This window comes from Sciurus carolinensis, chromosome 6 (genome assembly GCF_902686445.1).
Source record: "Sciurus carolinensis chromosome 6, mSciCar1.2, whole genome shotgun sequence".
Lineage (NCBI taxonomy): Eukaryota > Metazoa > Chordata > Mammalia > Rodentia > Sciuridae > Sciurus > Sciurus carolinensis.
The window spans coordinates 33,644,062-33,661,406 of NC_062218.1; the positions used below are offsets into that span (position 1 = coordinate 33,644,062).

The 17,345-nt window shown below is 34.0% G+C and overlaps 1 protein-coding gene across 3 annotated transcripts in view; it reads right to left on the minus strand.

Moving 5' to 3' along the window:
* Positions 1–298: 298 nt before the first annotated feature.
* Positions 299–17,345, minus strand: part of Fyb1 (FYN binding protein 1) — a 148,621-nt gene continuing 131,574 nt past the window's right edge. For all 3 annotated transcript variants that reach the window (XM_047556469.1, XM_047556467.1, XM_047556468.1), the window contains 5 exons: positions 14,968–15,067; positions 14,357–14,519; positions 4,864–4,897; positions 2,419–2,450; positions 299–1,659 (listed from right to left, as the gene is read on the minus strand). In XM_047556469.1, the coding sequence (XP_047412425.1) occupies positions 1,637–1,659; positions 2,419–2,450; positions 4,864–4,897; positions 14,357–14,519; positions 14,968–15,067 (352 nt within the window). In that variant the 3' untranslated portion in view covers positions 299–1,636. The remainder of the gene's footprint in view (positions 1,660–2,418; positions 2,451–4,863; positions 4,898–14,356; positions 14,520–14,967; positions 15,068–17,345) is intronic.

Below are 17,345 nucleotides of genomic sequence, written 5' to 3' on the forward strand. Positions count from 1 at the left end.
TCTAGTATTAAAAGAAATTCATCACGAGGGCACATACTGGCTAGCCTGCGCCCCCACACAAAAGAAAAAGAGACACCAAAATATTTCATAATTGAAGGGAATTTCTGAGATGAGTAGTTTCTAATCTGGGGAACTCCGGCCCTCATATTCTGTAAATTGAGTGGTAGAAGCTAATGACATTTTCAAATTTTGAAGTGCCTAACAGAAATCCAGTTTTACCTCTATGAAGACTTTGGGCTCCTTTTTAATTTAATTTTTTAAATTCAGTGGGCTTTTTACGATAATAAAACACAGGCAATACATTAATGATTATTTAATCAATGAATCTTACAAATGGACAAAGGCTTCTGAAACATGCCTCTGGGATACAAGCTTGAGGAAATTGATAGTGAAAAAAAGGGAAAAACTGACAGTGTAATCCTGTGTTTTGCAGATGAGGGCCTCATCATGCCTCATTAATAGAAAAGCCAGCATTGGGATTTGCTAATTTCATATTTTAGAAGTTGTGGGGAAAATTACCTAATGTGTTCCTTTCTTGAGTGTCAGGGTTTTGCACTTTGTGTCATGCAGTGTAGTGTTCTAAGCATATGAAACCCAAATGCTTCACATTTGGGGGCATTTGCTCTGGGAATGAGTATGGATAGGGAGCATTCCAGTCCAACACAAGTTTGCATTAATTTTGTGCTCTTTCTGCCAATCTGCCAACTTTCTAGTAAAGGGTTAAACTCTTTTTTTTTTTTTTTTTAAGATCTGCAAAGGGCGATTGAAAACAAAAACAAAAATCTTTAAAAGTCTTTCTAGTAAGGAGGTGCCATAAAAGACCAGTGATTTTCAAGGTCCTTTTTTTCCATTCTTCAAAACTGTAGGGTGGTCTCCTTCCTATCTACTCCAGTCACAATAGTACTTTTAAAAAGAGTACAGAATTAAACTGTTAGCATATGAATCTGCAAAAATCAAACTTATTTTAGTCTTTGCTACCATTTAATCTTAGATGCACATAATGAATGCATAATGTTCTTATCAAATAATTAACATATATTTGCAATTAACAAATGGGGACAAACTTTATACCAAAGTTCCACCTCTGTTATAATTTCTGGAAACATTTAACCCATTAGCAGGGTAGGATCTAACTCTGGCTTTTGAAAAGAGACAATTCGAGTAGAGAATATATGATACTATCATAAGTAGAGATGCAAACAACAGTGTTCCTTCTTGTGAATTGTTTTAAAACTTTCTTCCTTACATTCTTTATTCTTTTCTGTTACTTTTTGAACAGGACAGTGATTTCTTCAATGATATTCCTTTTTTTCCTTCTTTTTATGGGGAGCAGAGGGAGTAGAGGAGATTATCTATTGATGGTCTAAAAGAAGTATGTTCACAATTGTAGACAAAGCAAAAATGGGATATTTAATAATTCTTACATCTCACTAACACAATCTTTTGAGATATTAAGTAGATGATTTTCTAAACTCAAAATTTCAAAACTTTATAAAGATTACCAGCATTTCATAACAAATGATAAGAAGTGGTTTTGTGCATTCATTTTTCTAAGATACCCAATAAAACATGCCAATTAAAACCCAGACTTCATGTTGGCAACTGATAAGTGTGGCAGAATGAACAGGGCCAACTGCTAGTCATTGTCATAGATGCAACCTGAAAGAAAAAGAGCACAAATTTAAGTACAGTTACATAAGATGCATATTTTTAAGTGTTCTAAGGTTAGAAATATCGGTGATATTTGTTAGTTTAGGATTAAAGTAAAATGGGCTCATTTTATGAAAAACTAGTTAAACTAAAGGCAATGTATTTGACTTTCACTGTTTCGTGTACAATTCCAACTAAATATCTGGACAGATTTAAACTCACCATCAAAATGAGACCCAAGAATATTTTATTTTATCTGGCACTTAATTAAATGTAAGATTAAAAACACAAAACATCGGTATTACATGCTTAAAAGGCTAAAGGGCAACCTCATTATCACTATGCTCCCCTTCAGCTGAGAGGAAATTTAAAAATCACAATTTAGAGATGTATGATGCTTACACTCGAACATACTAGGAATATTTGTTATGAAATAATACTTGCTCATTGACTAAAAATGATGTTTATTTGGATTAAAGAATTTTAAGATTTATGTACAATGAAAAATTCACCAAATATTTGTATAAAACATCTCTTTTCAGAGAAAATATATAAGAGCTGCTTTAAAATTTTTTTTTCAGTCCTGTGTGAATGGAAGACTCCCATGACACCAGAACATTTACCTTTCCTAACATTTTCAAGTGGCTTAAAGTCTGATTAGACAGGAAGGCAGTAATTAGTCCAACAAGCCATTTTCCAATATTGTATAGATAATACTGTAATTGTAAATTCTTGTTACTGTTTTCTGTGGTGGGTGCTGAGACTTACCATCAGCGATATCATCATAGATCTCTCCATCACTGTAAATATAAAAAAAAATTTATTTTGTAGAAAATGTCTTCCTAAAATTAAAATAATATATAGAAGACAAGGCAATAATGTGATTTTTATCTAACCCAAATGGTGAGAAGCTACATGTTATACATTTGGAAGTGACAAGAAATTTCATATTCATCTGTGTTTCTTCTTTCTTGGTTTATTCAATCCTGTCTCATTCTACAAACAGAGTAAGTGAAACAGGCCTGGGAGCACACAGACTCTGCCCTGTCTGCCCATCTTCACAGCTGGGTTTCCTAAGAAATGTGGTCGAACTGAGCAAAGGGAACATTCAGGACACAGTCCTCCACTGAGGGCCTTGATTAAACTATAACGAATTTTTATAACCATTAGTAACAGGTTCAGACTTTTACTTACATTTCGAATGTTAAATGAAATATAATAATCTTTGGCAAAGGAAATGGCTGTATCGTTTTTACATTTCTAAGTATAACTTATCAATACCAATTTTAAAATATATAACTATTTGCTATAGAATAGGCAGTCAAGATATGGTTATTATGGGGATTCTTATGCTATATGATTCTATAAATATTATTTTTTATTAGAGACAGCATCTATAATAGTAGTTTTGGCTACTTTCATACATTTTGGATTTAGGCTGGTCCTGAACCTCTGTGAAATATTTTATTCAACAAACAGATTGAGTCTCTCTTAGGTAGCAGGAGGCGTAAATATGAATGAGATGCCAGCTTTGGTTTCAAGAAGCTGATAATCTAACGAGAGATAGAGTGATCTATAAATAATAAAAATAGAAGGCATTATAAATAGGATCACAGACTTGAAATACAGGGTCCAGTTTCAAGTTTCACAAATGTGAGGTGGCTTTGTCACTTAGACCAGACCCACTCCCGACTCTTGTCCTCTCTCTGTGCTTTATCATGGAAGCAGCAACAGCCCTTCAAATTGCTGCCAACCATGACAGATGCGATGAGTTCCCCATGTCTTCTGTTTGGATCCTTTCTCTGAGAATGAGGGAGGGTTTGGCTAATATAAATCTGATGAAAATGAAAGGAGGACAGATTATCCTGTCATTTATTTAATAAGTGTTTATTATGTGGCGAACCAATAATTAGACAGTATACTTTCTCTAGTCTCTCTTTTTTTCTTTCTTTTTTCTTTGCACTATTGGGGACTGAACCCAAGGACTCACATGTAGTGGGCAAGTGTTCTACCTCTGAGCTACATTCCAATCCTTTCTTTTGTTTTATTTTGAGGCAGGGTCTTGCTAAGTTTCCCAGGCTGGGATTGAATTTGTGATCTGTAGCTGGGATTACAGGCATCTATACTCTCTCTTAACCATCCTGTAATAATCAAGGATGAAGATGTTGTTTTCCTTGTCACACATTCTTTCCATTAAAATTCATCTTTCATTAAAAAAAACTATTAAAAATTCCCCTATGCCTACCACCGTGATTAATGTTGTAAGAGGAAAAGGATATTATGATTTTTTGTTTTGACTCTCTAGTTTTCTGATAACTGCCTTAACATTGATTTGTTTATGATTGGTGTCAGATTGTGTATGGATAAACAATTTGTGAATCTTCTTTGATTTTTTTTTATTATGCTGAATTCCATAAGTCTTTGTATTGGTAAAGATGTAACCTAATAATGGAATTCATTTCTTGCACTGGGTTCCTTGCAGTAAAACCTTAAAACATTTTGGAGGACTCCAATGGCACACTAGTACCAGACTGTGGCAGACTGTGACAACATCTTATTCATAAGGATAGAAGAATCATTGACTACTATTTTCTTTCTAGCTTGCTTCCAATAAAGGCAACACAACAGTTTACTGTGCCTATTGTGAGTATAGAAAAATTCTGTCAGAAGCTGAACTATAAACTGTTAACAAGGGATTTTAGTACTTATTGTATAGATATTATTTGGCCCCTAATTAATTCAATTCAACCACTATATTAATTGGTAAGCAAAATGCAGAGTATTAATGAAAGAGTTAGTGGTTTTGACATGTCTTTGCTGTTTCCTGAGTGGAAAACCCAGTGAGTATATAAAGCTATGAACTGTATAGTCATGAATGAGAGGGGCTTTCTGCCTATTTAAAAGTGACAATTTAGAAACACCATATTTTAAGTACCACCATATTAACATTAGAATAACATATTATTTTCGATTTATTTATGTAGCCTAGAGGTTATTATTTAAATTATGTTAGAATTTTTTAAAAAAATATTTTTAGTTGTAGATGAACACAATACCTTTATCTTATTCATTTATTTTCATGCAGTGCTGAGGTTTGAGCCCAGTGCCCCACATGTACCAGGCAAGTGCTCTACCACAACCCCAGCCCTAGAAATCTTTCTAAAGAAAATAACAGAATTTTTTTTCAAATATGATAGGAAAAAATGGCCTTACTTGTCGACCAGATAACTCCGAAGGACATAGCCATCTATGAAGAAAAAAGAAAATAAATTTTATTTACAGGTACAGGTTTGAAGAGTCTTTAATATCCATTTTAAGAAATTGTCATACAAATAGTTATTATAATGTATTGGATAATTTTATGTCTCTGAATATGACCCATTTTTCTTATTCATTTCTACTTTCTTTCCTTCCTTTTCTCTCTTCCATGTGTCTCTTTTCTCCTCCCTTTACAATTTTTCCTTCATTTCCCCTTTGAATTAATTTTTTTTTTCATCTAAGCTATGGCAGATCAAAGTAAATGTTTCCATCAAATTTATTTCTTCAAGGTGTTACTCACGTGAACCAGTTTTAGGAAGAATTTAGTAGCATAGATTACGAAAGTCATTTATATACAAATATTGAAAATATTACCAGACCGAAGACTTAGATTTTCAAAGTTTATTGTACTGAGCAGAGTCAAAACTGTGTTCAACTCCCGTTTCAGATGCCAGTAAGGTAATGGGCAGTGGGACCTCCTAATGGTAGTAAAACAGCTCTCATACTCATGGAGATTCCTTAAAAAACTAGCAATGGAACGACCATATGACCCAGCTATCTCATTCTTCAGTTCTAAAGAACTAAAATCAGTATACTATAGTGATATAGCCTCATAAATGTTTAACCAAGTTATGGAACCAGCCCAGATGCCTGTCAACGGAGGAATGGATAAAGAGAATGTAGTAGATATACACAATGCAGTTTCACTCAGCCATAAAGAAGAGTGAGATTATGGCTGGATGGATTATGCTAAGTGAAATAAGCCAGTCTCAGAAAGTCAAGAGTCAAATGTTTTCTCTCGTATGCAGAAGTTAGACCAAAATAAGGGGGGATCGCACAAAACAAAATAGAGATCAGTGGAGCAGAGGAAGGGGACTGAGAGGGAGGGAGGAGGGACAAGAAGAGAGAGGAATGGTGAAATGAAATGGATCAAACTATGCTATGTACATATATGCCACAGTAAATTTCACCTTTACGTTGATCTATAAAGCACTCATTTTAAAAAGTATAGGGGCTGGGGAGATAGCTCAGCTGGTAGAGTGCTTGCCTTGCAAGCACAAGGCCCTGAGTTCGATTCCCAGTACCGCAAAAAAAAAAAAAAAAAAAAAAAAGATTTGTGCTTTAAAAAGTATAAATAAATAGAAGGAAGACCAGTAGAGTAGAGGAAGAGGAATAAGGGAGAGGAGGAAAAGAAAAGGGGAAGTACTAGGGACTAAAGTGGAGCAAATTATATTCCATGCTTGAATGATTATGTTGAAATGAACCCCAATATTATCTGTAACTATAATGCACTAATAAAAATTAATAAATAAAAAAATACAAATAAAATAGCTTTCACGCTTGGAATGAAAGAGCTTCCTACTCTGCTTTTGGCATTTAAGAATGCTAATATTTTACTTCTTTGGAACAAAAGTGTTGCTGGAAGAATACTCTCCAGAGATTTTAGTGATACCTTGATTAAATAAAAAATAAATCATGTTTAAATTAATTAACTAATTTTGATCACTAGGATTGAACCCAGCCAGGGGTGCCTAAGTACTCAGCCACATCCTCAGTTCCTTTTAAAGGTTTTTCTATTTTGAGACAGGGACTCTAAATTGCTGAGGTTTACCTTTAACTTTTGATCCTCCTGCCTTACCCTCCAGAGTTGCTGGGATTACGGGTCTGTACCACCATGCCTAGCTAAACCATATATTATGCAAGAAAACTAAGGTTTTGTTTTCTTTTTGTTCGAAATGATGACACTTTATATTTGTCCTTCATTTTGGAAAATTTTCCTCAGGAAAAGATTGGACTATTTATCCCGAGAATGTCTGCTAACATCTAACTAATTTGGAATTGTTAGCTTTATGTTAGTGTCTGAAATTTATTGTATCTCCGAAGTTAGAACTATTTATTGCCTCTTTAATATAATCACTAAATAATTTATCTAAGTCAATCTGTTGGTCTTGTTCTACTTTAGATCTAATTTTGACTCTACATCAGAATAAATGTGTTAAAAATTGAAAAGAGGAAGACTATAATCAAAGATTCACACGATAAACTTACTTTAATATACTGATGTCATAGTGCCATTGATTAAATATGCAAAGATTTTTTTTAAGGATCATATGACTAAAATTATAGATTCAAATTTAAAAAAATTAACTCTCCCTGTAAGTATTCCAGGGTAAAAAATTCTCACCAAAATATTTTATCAAAATGTTCACTGATTTCTAATGAAAATTGTTTATAAGCATCACATTTGGAAAAAGAAAAAATTAGTTATCTGTCCATTTTTGTAGTGTGGAAGTAATAAAGCATGTGTCAAAGTGATAACATGATAAAGTAATATTTTTCTCAAAGTACAAAAAATTAGACCATGTTTTACTTTCCATTTTATTGCAATTAAAGCAAAAGCTGCAAAAATTACTAATATAAGAATGCCTGCAATTAATTTCTATGGTCCCTGACCAACCTTTGATATAGTTCATTTCATGTTGAAATGAAGTGTTAACATGTTTCATGTTTATGTTAACATGTTTCTTAATTTATTTTTAAATCAAGAAATACATCATATTTTAGCATACTTTTTGAAAGGGGATAATCTCTTGTCTAAAAAATTGAATTGTCTCTCAAAATAATATGTGCAGATAACAAACTTGTAGAACAAACTGAAGATTGTAGGGTTTTTTGTTTTTGTTATTGTTTTATTTTATTTTATTTTTTGTGAAGGGGGTCCCACTGCCTAAGCAGTCCTTGAATTCCTGGGCTCAAGTGGTACTTTACCTCAGACTCCCCAGTAGCTACCTGTATGCAACACCTGGTTCTGTTCAAATTGTAGTTTTTTCAAGGTTCCAATAACTGAAATAGTTTTCATCTATTTTTATATCTATATTTGGGGTTAAAATATAATTTGAACAGTTCTTTATAGATAATAATAATCATAGGCTTTTTTTTCTCCATCAGTTAAAATTGGTGGTTCTTTTTTCATTTTGGATTTTCTCTTAAGATAAATCGGAAAATAAACAATACAATAGTCAATGTTCCCATGATATATTCATGTTCGTATTAATAATTTAAAAATAATGATGTATATGAATTGAAGCCTTTACCATTGAAGTCAATCTTATTTTGAGATGTTAGGAGTCTGCAAAGTCTCTGAACTAAAATTGAAAGGTAGAAAATTTTACAAATATATAGGAAATTACAAGCATTTCCAGAGACTGGAATTATTCTAGCATCAAATATATTTCAGGTTAAAAAAAAAAAAAAAAAACACTAGAAGAGCTGAGAACAGTGTTGCATGCTTGTAATCCCAGATATTCAGGTAGCGGAGGCAGTAGGATCACAAGTTTTAGACTGTAATTTAGTGAAACTCTAACTTAACATAAAAGTTTAAAAATGTTGGGAATGTAGCTCAGTGAAAGAGCACTTGCCTAGTCAATACAAAGTCCTGCACTCAATCCTCAGTACTACAAAAACCCAAAACAAGAACAAACCAAAAAATAAAGCTCCCAACAACAAGAAGACTAAACCTGCAGAGGATTACAAGAATAAAGTTCAAAGCAGAAAAAGTGTAATCATTGTTTTTTAAAAATTAGTTTTTTTCCTATGCCTTTAGGAGACTCAATTATGCTAAAATTTTGCAAATCTGAATAAAACAATGTCCTTTAAAAAGTTAGTATGTTAGTGACATATGGTTCAATTACTTTGACTTCAAGAATAATTATAAAAAATATGAATTAATTATTAAAACATGTTATATATTTACTTAGATTCTGAACCCCCTAATGTACTCCTTCCTATATCTTCCCTACCGAAAGTTCTATGGAACAATTTCTTTTTAATTGAAAATTCCATTGTTGTTGTTGTTGTTGTGTGTCTGTGTCTGAGAGACAGAAACAAAAAGAGAGAGAGAATAAGCATAAGCATCAATGATTGTGAATTTAGAAAAATATAAAAATGTAAGGATAATATAGCATGGAAATGCAGTGTAGAATGGTACCACACTGCTATATTTTAGTTCTCTGATCATGTGCTTCTAATTTTAGCTATAAAATCACCTATATTATATAGTGTTTTTACAGGAGTAATGGCTTTTAATATATCATGGGTTTTTCTGTCTATTATCTTTAAGAATCTCTGCTAAAACTTCATTCTATTAAAAGCATTATGGGTGACAACGTCAAAATAAGTGACTTTCATGAATTTTTATTCATGAAAATTTCTCTATTATAGTTCCTAGAAATATATATATTTTTTTCAGTAGGAGAATGTTCTCTTTGGCTCACATAAGATGTTTGCATTCATCACAGGGATTGTTAGTAGAAAATGCACAAAACAAACTTCATCATGTTTCTGTTCCACATGGAATGGCTGCTGTGCTCAGTGAGCCCTGTGATATTGTGAGTGCTGATATACCAGGGATTCAAGCACTATTATTCAGAAACCTCATATTCGTGAAACAGAACATACTGGCTTGAAACAAATGTTTTGGGTAGAGCTAGTTAGGAAAGCAATACCCACCCCCTACATGTGCCAGTGAATTTCCTCCCCAAGTGTTGGCTTGTACCAGTGCCGATATCTCTCAGGACCAGAGACTTGCCTCTTACAAGGATATTGTCAATAGAAAGTTACCAAGGAAATAGAAAATAGTCTTGGGAAAAATAGTAATTATCTTTATTCTAATATTTTCATTTTCTTAATAAATAGGGCAATATGTCACTTCCTCATTTCATTTGCTATATGTTCAGAAATTAAATTGACTCAATTTGTTCTTACACAGTTTAAAAACAATAAAATCATATTAACAGATTTACCCAGACAAGTGGAACAAAGTCCAACTTCAAGAAAAAATGCTCATGTTAGAAAGAAAAAACAACTTGTGGTGGATAATATCCAATATAAATTCCATTGATTTTATAAAAATAGTCTCCATTTCTTTTCTCTCTCTGTCTATAGTTTCTGGGGCTTATATCAGACTGTCTTTTTAAAAAATTATTTTGCTTATTTATTTTGAGATACATTTTTCCATCTTTTCCAGGCTGGCTTGAACCTTGGGCTCAAGTGGTCCCTCTGCCACAGCCTGGTTCTCAGAGTGTCAGAGTGAGTTTTTACATTTCTGAATTTGAAAATTTTCCTCAGTGAGCATGTGTTGTCTTAAAATGGAAAAATATATTTACTTAAACGATTGGTTGGTTGGAGCTGTGAAGATCTAAAGCACCTTTAAAGTCTCTTTCTTTGACGCCCAAAGGAAATGAAGAACGTTGTGGCCACAAATAACTCAGCTCCTGTCTCATTCCACACTTTTTGTAGAGAATTTTTCTCTAGTGACAGGAGGTGGGAAAACTTACAGCTTATGAGACACTGAGTTCTAGAATAAGCACATGTATTAGCTAGAAATTTTAAACATTTGGGAATGTGCCAGAAATATATATTTAAGATCCTAACACCTACACAGTTCACGCTTCTACAAGTCAGTGGGTGAAACTTGATCACATGTAATAATGTCTATAAAAGTGGCTTGTGCTCTACTCTAAACAGTAAGGGATTGTTGTTCATGCTTTAATCTGCAATCTCTATTGCTACCAACCTTAGGTTGCTTTCTTTGTTTCAATGATCTACAGAAGAATGAAGAGTTAATAGGAGAAGAGTCACCATGCTGCTGGATTGCAGGTACCTTTGCTACTTACTTATCAGAAGATGTGGACACAAGGAACAGAAAGATGTAGAGGCTCCTCAGTGAGCTTCAGCAAGCTAACTATACTGCTAAGGCTATGACAGAGAACTCTCGCCTGCTAACCAGTTAAACTATTCAGCAGACTTCTTGTGAGTGTCCAGACTTTCATCTGCTTACCCAACAGTTCCCCAATTGTTATATTCAATCGAGCATACCCCACTCAAGGTGCAAGACCCTGCGCAAAGGGTTAGCAAACAACGTCAAGAATATGCCATTGAAGCTACTCTTAGGCTCAGAGTCTAATAAGAGTAACACACTGGTAAAACAATAATGACATTTGCAGTAGCAAAAGGAGTCTCATGGTGGAGTGGGGAGATATTAATTGTGATGGGGAGGCTAGGAATAGGGGGCGTGCTTCTAATTTTAGCTGACATCTGAATTATTTTTAATAGACAATTATGAACATTCCAAATCAAATAAAATTGCATAGTGGAATGAACCAGCATAATTTATTCAGGGAACTACAAGAACATAGTTTATATTTGTGGAGTGTCAATTGTAGATGGGAAACAGCAGTCAGGGTAAGGTAAGCTCATAACGGGTTTTACGTGCTAGTCTGGACGTTGTGTTTTTAAAGATAAAATTTGGTTAGTGGTGTGGTGAGCAGATTGACTGAGAATAAGGGTAAAGATGAACATGCCATTTGAAAGGCTACTGCAATTGTCTAGGTAAGGGAGGGTCAAATCTATTTAACAATCATTCCAAGTCCTCTAGAAGTGTGTGAAGAATAGATTTAAAAACAAGCAAAATTGACTAGGAATGAAACTCAGTGGGAGAGGACTTGCCTCCTATACATGAGGCCCTGAATTTCATCCTCAATTCTGTAATAAATAAATTTAAGAATGATCAAGGATCCAGTCCAAGGAAGGAATAAACAGAAGGATTATAAAAATTAAGCAAAAGCAGGATGTTTGAAAAAAATAAGAGTGAAATGTTGGAATAATGCTTCATCTGAAAAGTTCCGCCCCTTGCTCTTCCTTCACCCTCAACCACCGGCACCTTGAGTCTCTATTGTACAAATTTCATCTGATAGTATTGCGCTCAAAATGATTTTTTACCGGGGGCTCTTTTCTGGCTTCTGGAACTCTTTGTTTGCTTGTTCAACATCCCACGTGACCCCTTTCCTGCAAGAATAAGCTCCAACTTACTGGTATAAATACCACAATTTGTTTCCCACTGGGTGGGTTACACAGATGCTCAGAGACCCCAGCAGCATTAAGTCCTCATTATCCAAGTGATAATGTTTCTGATTGCAAAGTTCAGGGGCTAATTTCCTTTCCCTGTATCACTTTTGCCTACTGGTGATTCCCAGAGTTACCTTGGAAATGAGGAAGTCAAAGGAAGACAAAATCCAGCTCGAAGGGATTCTTTACATAAAAAGCAACAGGTGTACCTATGTCAGATGAAGCTCCCCCGGCAAAAACAAAAACATCTAAGAATCAAAGGAGGTATCAGTGAGCTTAGAAATTGTATAGTACTGTATCAGGAAAAAGAAAAATAGAAAGAGTGTCATGAAATTCTTGACTATAATCTACCAAAGTTTATGACATGTTTCCATGCTTTTTTGTTTTGTTTTGTTTTGTTTTTGTTGTTGTTGTTGTTGTTGTTTTGGTACTGGGGACTTGCCCTAGGGGCACTTTACCATTGAGCCACATCCTCAGCCCTTTTTTATTTTTTATTTTGAGACAGCGTTTCACAAGTTACTGAGGGCCTTGCTAAGTAGCGGAGCTGGCCTTCAGCTTGCGATCCTCTTGCCTTAGCCTCTTGAGATTCACTGTCAATTTTACAAGATAATCAATTTTAAGAGAACAAGAGACCCTTCAGTACTCATAACCATACTTAGAACTTTTGATGTTCGAATAAGATTTGATAGTAGATTGAAAAATTATCTTTAAATGGCTCACTCTTAAAGTCCACTAGTTCCTAGGAAGACGGGAGTCTCTTCTCTGCCTTTCTGTTACTGATACTGTATTTATTCTGACACAACTTTATTCATACGTCTGCTGATGAAGTCAATTATATCCTTTTAACTCAGAGTATGTCCCATAGACATCATGATTAATCATCTGCTTCTTAAAATGCAGACTACTGGACCTCACTTCAGACCTATTTAATTAGAATCTACATTTTCAACAAATCCAAATAGTGAGGATGTACTTCTGAGCTGGAGAAGCATTGCTTTAGATGGGATTTGTTGCTTAGGACAGGAGTTTTTAGAGTGCAAGATTTTCTTCCATTGCACCAAAAGCAAGATGTGTTAAGCTTGTGCACTGGAAAGAGTTCCACATGGCAAATAGAAGGACAATTCTGTTGTGAAAAACGAGAAATAATTTGAAAAGTAGAAGAAAGACAACATATCATTTAGACTCATCATCCTACATGACCACTATTAACGTATACACATAATTTCTTTTAATTTAGTTTCTTTTTATTTGTGTGATTCTTTTAACATGGTTATAAATCCTAATCCAATTAAGTAGGCTTCTTTTTTATCCTAATATGTGGCAAGATATCATCACATCATTTTTATCAAAATCATCATTTTAAAATATTCAATTTGGCATATTCTATATAACAATTACTTTGAAATTTTGAATTTTTAAATGTTTTTATTACATCTTAATGCATATAGATTTACTTTCCTCTGCGTTTAAGGCCATTTCTTAGGGTTTATTCCCACAAAGGCCAGTCTGAATAGATATTTTGGTCTCTAGTGGTTTTGTTTCCACATTATCTCTAATGAACTTCAAATCTAAATATTACAGGGTTCCTGCCCATTATCTTTTGTACCCATATTCCATATTTCCTTTGAAAAGTTAACCACATTTCCTCCATGATAACTTTAATCCTCTTCCACCATCTTCGAGTCACTGTTTTGTCCTCGAGATCCATTTCTGTTCCTGTCCCTGAGTCATCTTCCTCCCATTAACATTAAACCCAGAGTCCATGGTTTTCACACAGATAAACAGAGCTGACATGGGGCAGCCAGTGTTGATGATCCAATTTTAAATATAGAAAGTGTACTTTTGAATTACTCCTCCCTGGATTTTAAATAAGCTTCCTTTAAAAATTTCGACAAAAATATTTCCATATGTCAAGTTCAGTAGCTGAGAAAATCCAAGAGGACTGGGACTGTCTTCTGTCTGGAACAGTGTATTGCATTAAGTACATCCAAATAGGAAATGAAAACAAGTGGATTTGCAAGGTAGAAAAACTGCAAAATCGAGATGTGAAATATGCTATAAAGTTTCAAATAGGACAGAGCCAAGCCAACTCACTCCATTAGCACAGTGGGTCTCACTTTAGTGTATACATGAACAAGCATGGGAAGAAGTTATGGTCCCAGATTTCATTGGATTCCCAGAACTTATGATTTGGCAAGTCAAGGGTGGGACCAGGCAACTGCAATTTAATACACAGACTAGGTTTTTCTGATGCGTGGTCCCTAGGTGTATTTAGAGAAGTACTACTTTGGCATCAGGAGATTATATCTATATCTATATCTATATCTATATCTATGTCTACATCTATGCCAGAGGTAAATGAGACGAGATGGAAATAAAATACATTTGTTTCAGGACAGGAAAATCTCCAATTTCTTCATATTTTCTAAAACTCACAAAAGCATAGAGCAAAACAAGTTCATAAATTCAGGGTGATCACTAACGCTTATTTGGCTGCTAAATTCTGGAGTGCTAGATAGGCATAGCATAAGCAGTGACTTACATTTTCCTTCTTCATTCCTGCAGAGAACTTTTGTATCATCCGTGTTTTGTATAACTTCAAGAGATTCGCCAGGCTTTATCTGCAGATCTCTAGTGCCCCACTTTTTAGAAGTTAATGAAGGTGAAACTTTAGTTGAATATAAAACTCTAATTTCACCATCGTACTGGAAAATAAATACATTTGAGTTATTGGTTAATGTGTACTATTATAGTAATTTATTTATTGACAAATGTATTAAGAAAGTATTTACTGAATAGTTCTGTGTTTTTGAAAGACAATATAAGAACATTAAAAATAACTTTGTGGGGAGAAGTCACTCATAACCTCATCAACTTTTTATCAAAAGTATTTTTGGATTACCTTCTTATCAAGGTTCAAAGGAAAAAGAAATTTAATATATACAAGCACATATACTATTCCTGTATGACAGCTTGCTTAATTTGATATAGGAATAAATTTAAATATGAAATACATTTTGTAGAAAATAAAAGAGTAATGATAGATACTTGTAATCTTGAAATCACATCATTAAAGTGTGTATTTTGGTATTTAAAATTACTGAATTTTTTCATTAGTGCTACGAATTTTGTATGGTATTAAGAAAGACATACTTTAAATTTTTTTCTGAGATCTTTTTCTTCTTTTCCCTGCTTTTTTAGCTTCTTCAGGTCTTTTTCTTCTGTCTTGGGTTTTCCAATATTGATTCCTTGACTAGGATGGTAACAGACATAAAACAACATTTTTTTAAAGAATATAAAAATAATAGATGAATAATAGAGACTTAATTCATAACATTAAAATCTTGTTCAATACTGTTTTAAATTAATCATTTCTTAGAAACCCAGTACATTTATCACAATAAATGATGACATTTCACAACATAAAAGGAATTCTTCCAGAGAACATAGATTACAAGTTAGAATGGAAGTGAGAGGTTCTCTATTATATTGAACCATAGAAAACACGGAGTAATGCCTGAGATATGGGTGCATACCAGTGGTTTCATGTGACTCAACCTGTATTTGAATCCCCTATATTTTATTTTATTTTTTGAATTGGTTCTTTTTAGTTACAAATGATAGTAGAATCCATTCTGATAAAATTATATAAGCATGGAATAGATCTTATTCTAATTAGGACCCTATTCTTGTGGGTGGGCAAAATGGTGGGATTTGCTTAGATATTTTTTTATGTGTCCATGGGAAAATTATGTTAGATTTATTTTACTGTCTTTCCTATTTCTATACTCCCTCACTTCCTTTTGTTCCCCTTTGTCTAATCTTCTGAACTTTTATTTTTCCCCTACCCACCCCTTTATTGTGGTTTAACTTTCTCATATCAGTGAAAACATTTGACCTTTGGTTTTTTGGGACTGGCTTATTTCACTTAGCATGATAGCTTCCACATCCATCCATTTACTGGCAAATGTCATAAAATCATTCTTCTTTATGGCTGAGTAATATTTCATTTTGTATATTTACCACTTTTTCTTTATCCATTTATCTGTGGAAGGACACTTAGGTTGGCTCCATATCTTAGCTATTGTGAATTGAGCTGCTAAAAACATTGATGAGACTGTGCCACTGTAGTATTCTGATTTTAAATCCCTTGGATATATGCTGAGGAGTGGTGTAACTGGGCCAAATGGTGGTTCCATTTCGAGTTTTTTGAGGACTCTACATACTGCTTTCCAGAGGGGTTGCATCAATTTGTAGTCTCACCAGCAGTGTATGAGTGTCCCCCTTTCCCCACATCCTCATCAACATTTGTTGTTACTTATATTCTTGATAGTTTCATAAATACAGTTACCCCATACTAGACAAGGATGCCAAAAACACATACTGTAGAAAAGATAGCCTCTTCAACAAATGGTGCTGGGAAAACTAGAAATCTGTATGTAATAGAATGAAAGTTAACTTCATGTCTCACTCTGAGCAAAAATCAACCCTAAGTGGATCAAAGACCTAGGAATTCATGATTTTTTTGTTGGGGGTGGGTTGAATTCAGGGGCACTCAACCACTGAACAATATCCCCAGCCCTATTTTGTATTTTATTAGAGACAGGGTCTCACTGATTTGCTTAGCCCCTCAACTTTGCTGAGGCTGGCTTTGAATTCAAGATCTCCTTGTCTCAGCTTCCTGACCCTCTAGGATTATGGGTGTGTGCCACCATGCCTTGCTCAGTACCTAAGAATTAGAACAGAATCCTGCACATACTGGAAGAAAATATAGGTCCAACATTTCATCATATCAGCTCAGAAACTGACTACCTTAACAAGACTCCTAAAGCCCAAGAAATAAAATAAAAAATCAATAAATGGGATTCCATCAAGCTAAAGAGCTTCTTCACAGCAAAGGAAACAAAAGCATGAAGAGAGAATCTACAGAATGGGAGGAAATCTTTGCAACCTGCACCTCAGATAGGGTATTAATTTCCAGGATATACAAACAAAGCTCAACATCAAAGAAAACAAATAACCCAATCAATAAATGGGCAAAGGAAATGAACAAACTCTTCTCAAAAGAAGAAATACAAATGATAAACAAATACATTAAAAAGTGTTCAATATCTCTAGCAATTAGATAAATGCAAACTAAATCTCCTGTATTTTAAAACCCTTCCTAGGTAATTAATTGACTTGGCCAATGTCACAGAAATAGCTTAAAAAAAGGAATGCTTTAAAAAAAAAAAACCTAATTTTTATGGTTTATAAAGTTTATCTGTATGTTTATATTTTTATATCTACTCAATCTACTCAAAATGTAGAAAGAGGGGCAGGGGATGTAGATCAATGGTAGACTGCTTGCCTAGTGTGCATGAGACCCTGGATTTGATCTCCAGCATCACAAAAAAGAAAAAAAAAAAAAGGCACCCAAGTGGGAGGCAGGAAATGTGGGTTAATAAAAAAATTTTAGGTAAAATTAAGACTTTAGAAACTATATTAAATAAGATGGCCAATATTCAGACTTTATCTTAACCACTTTATTA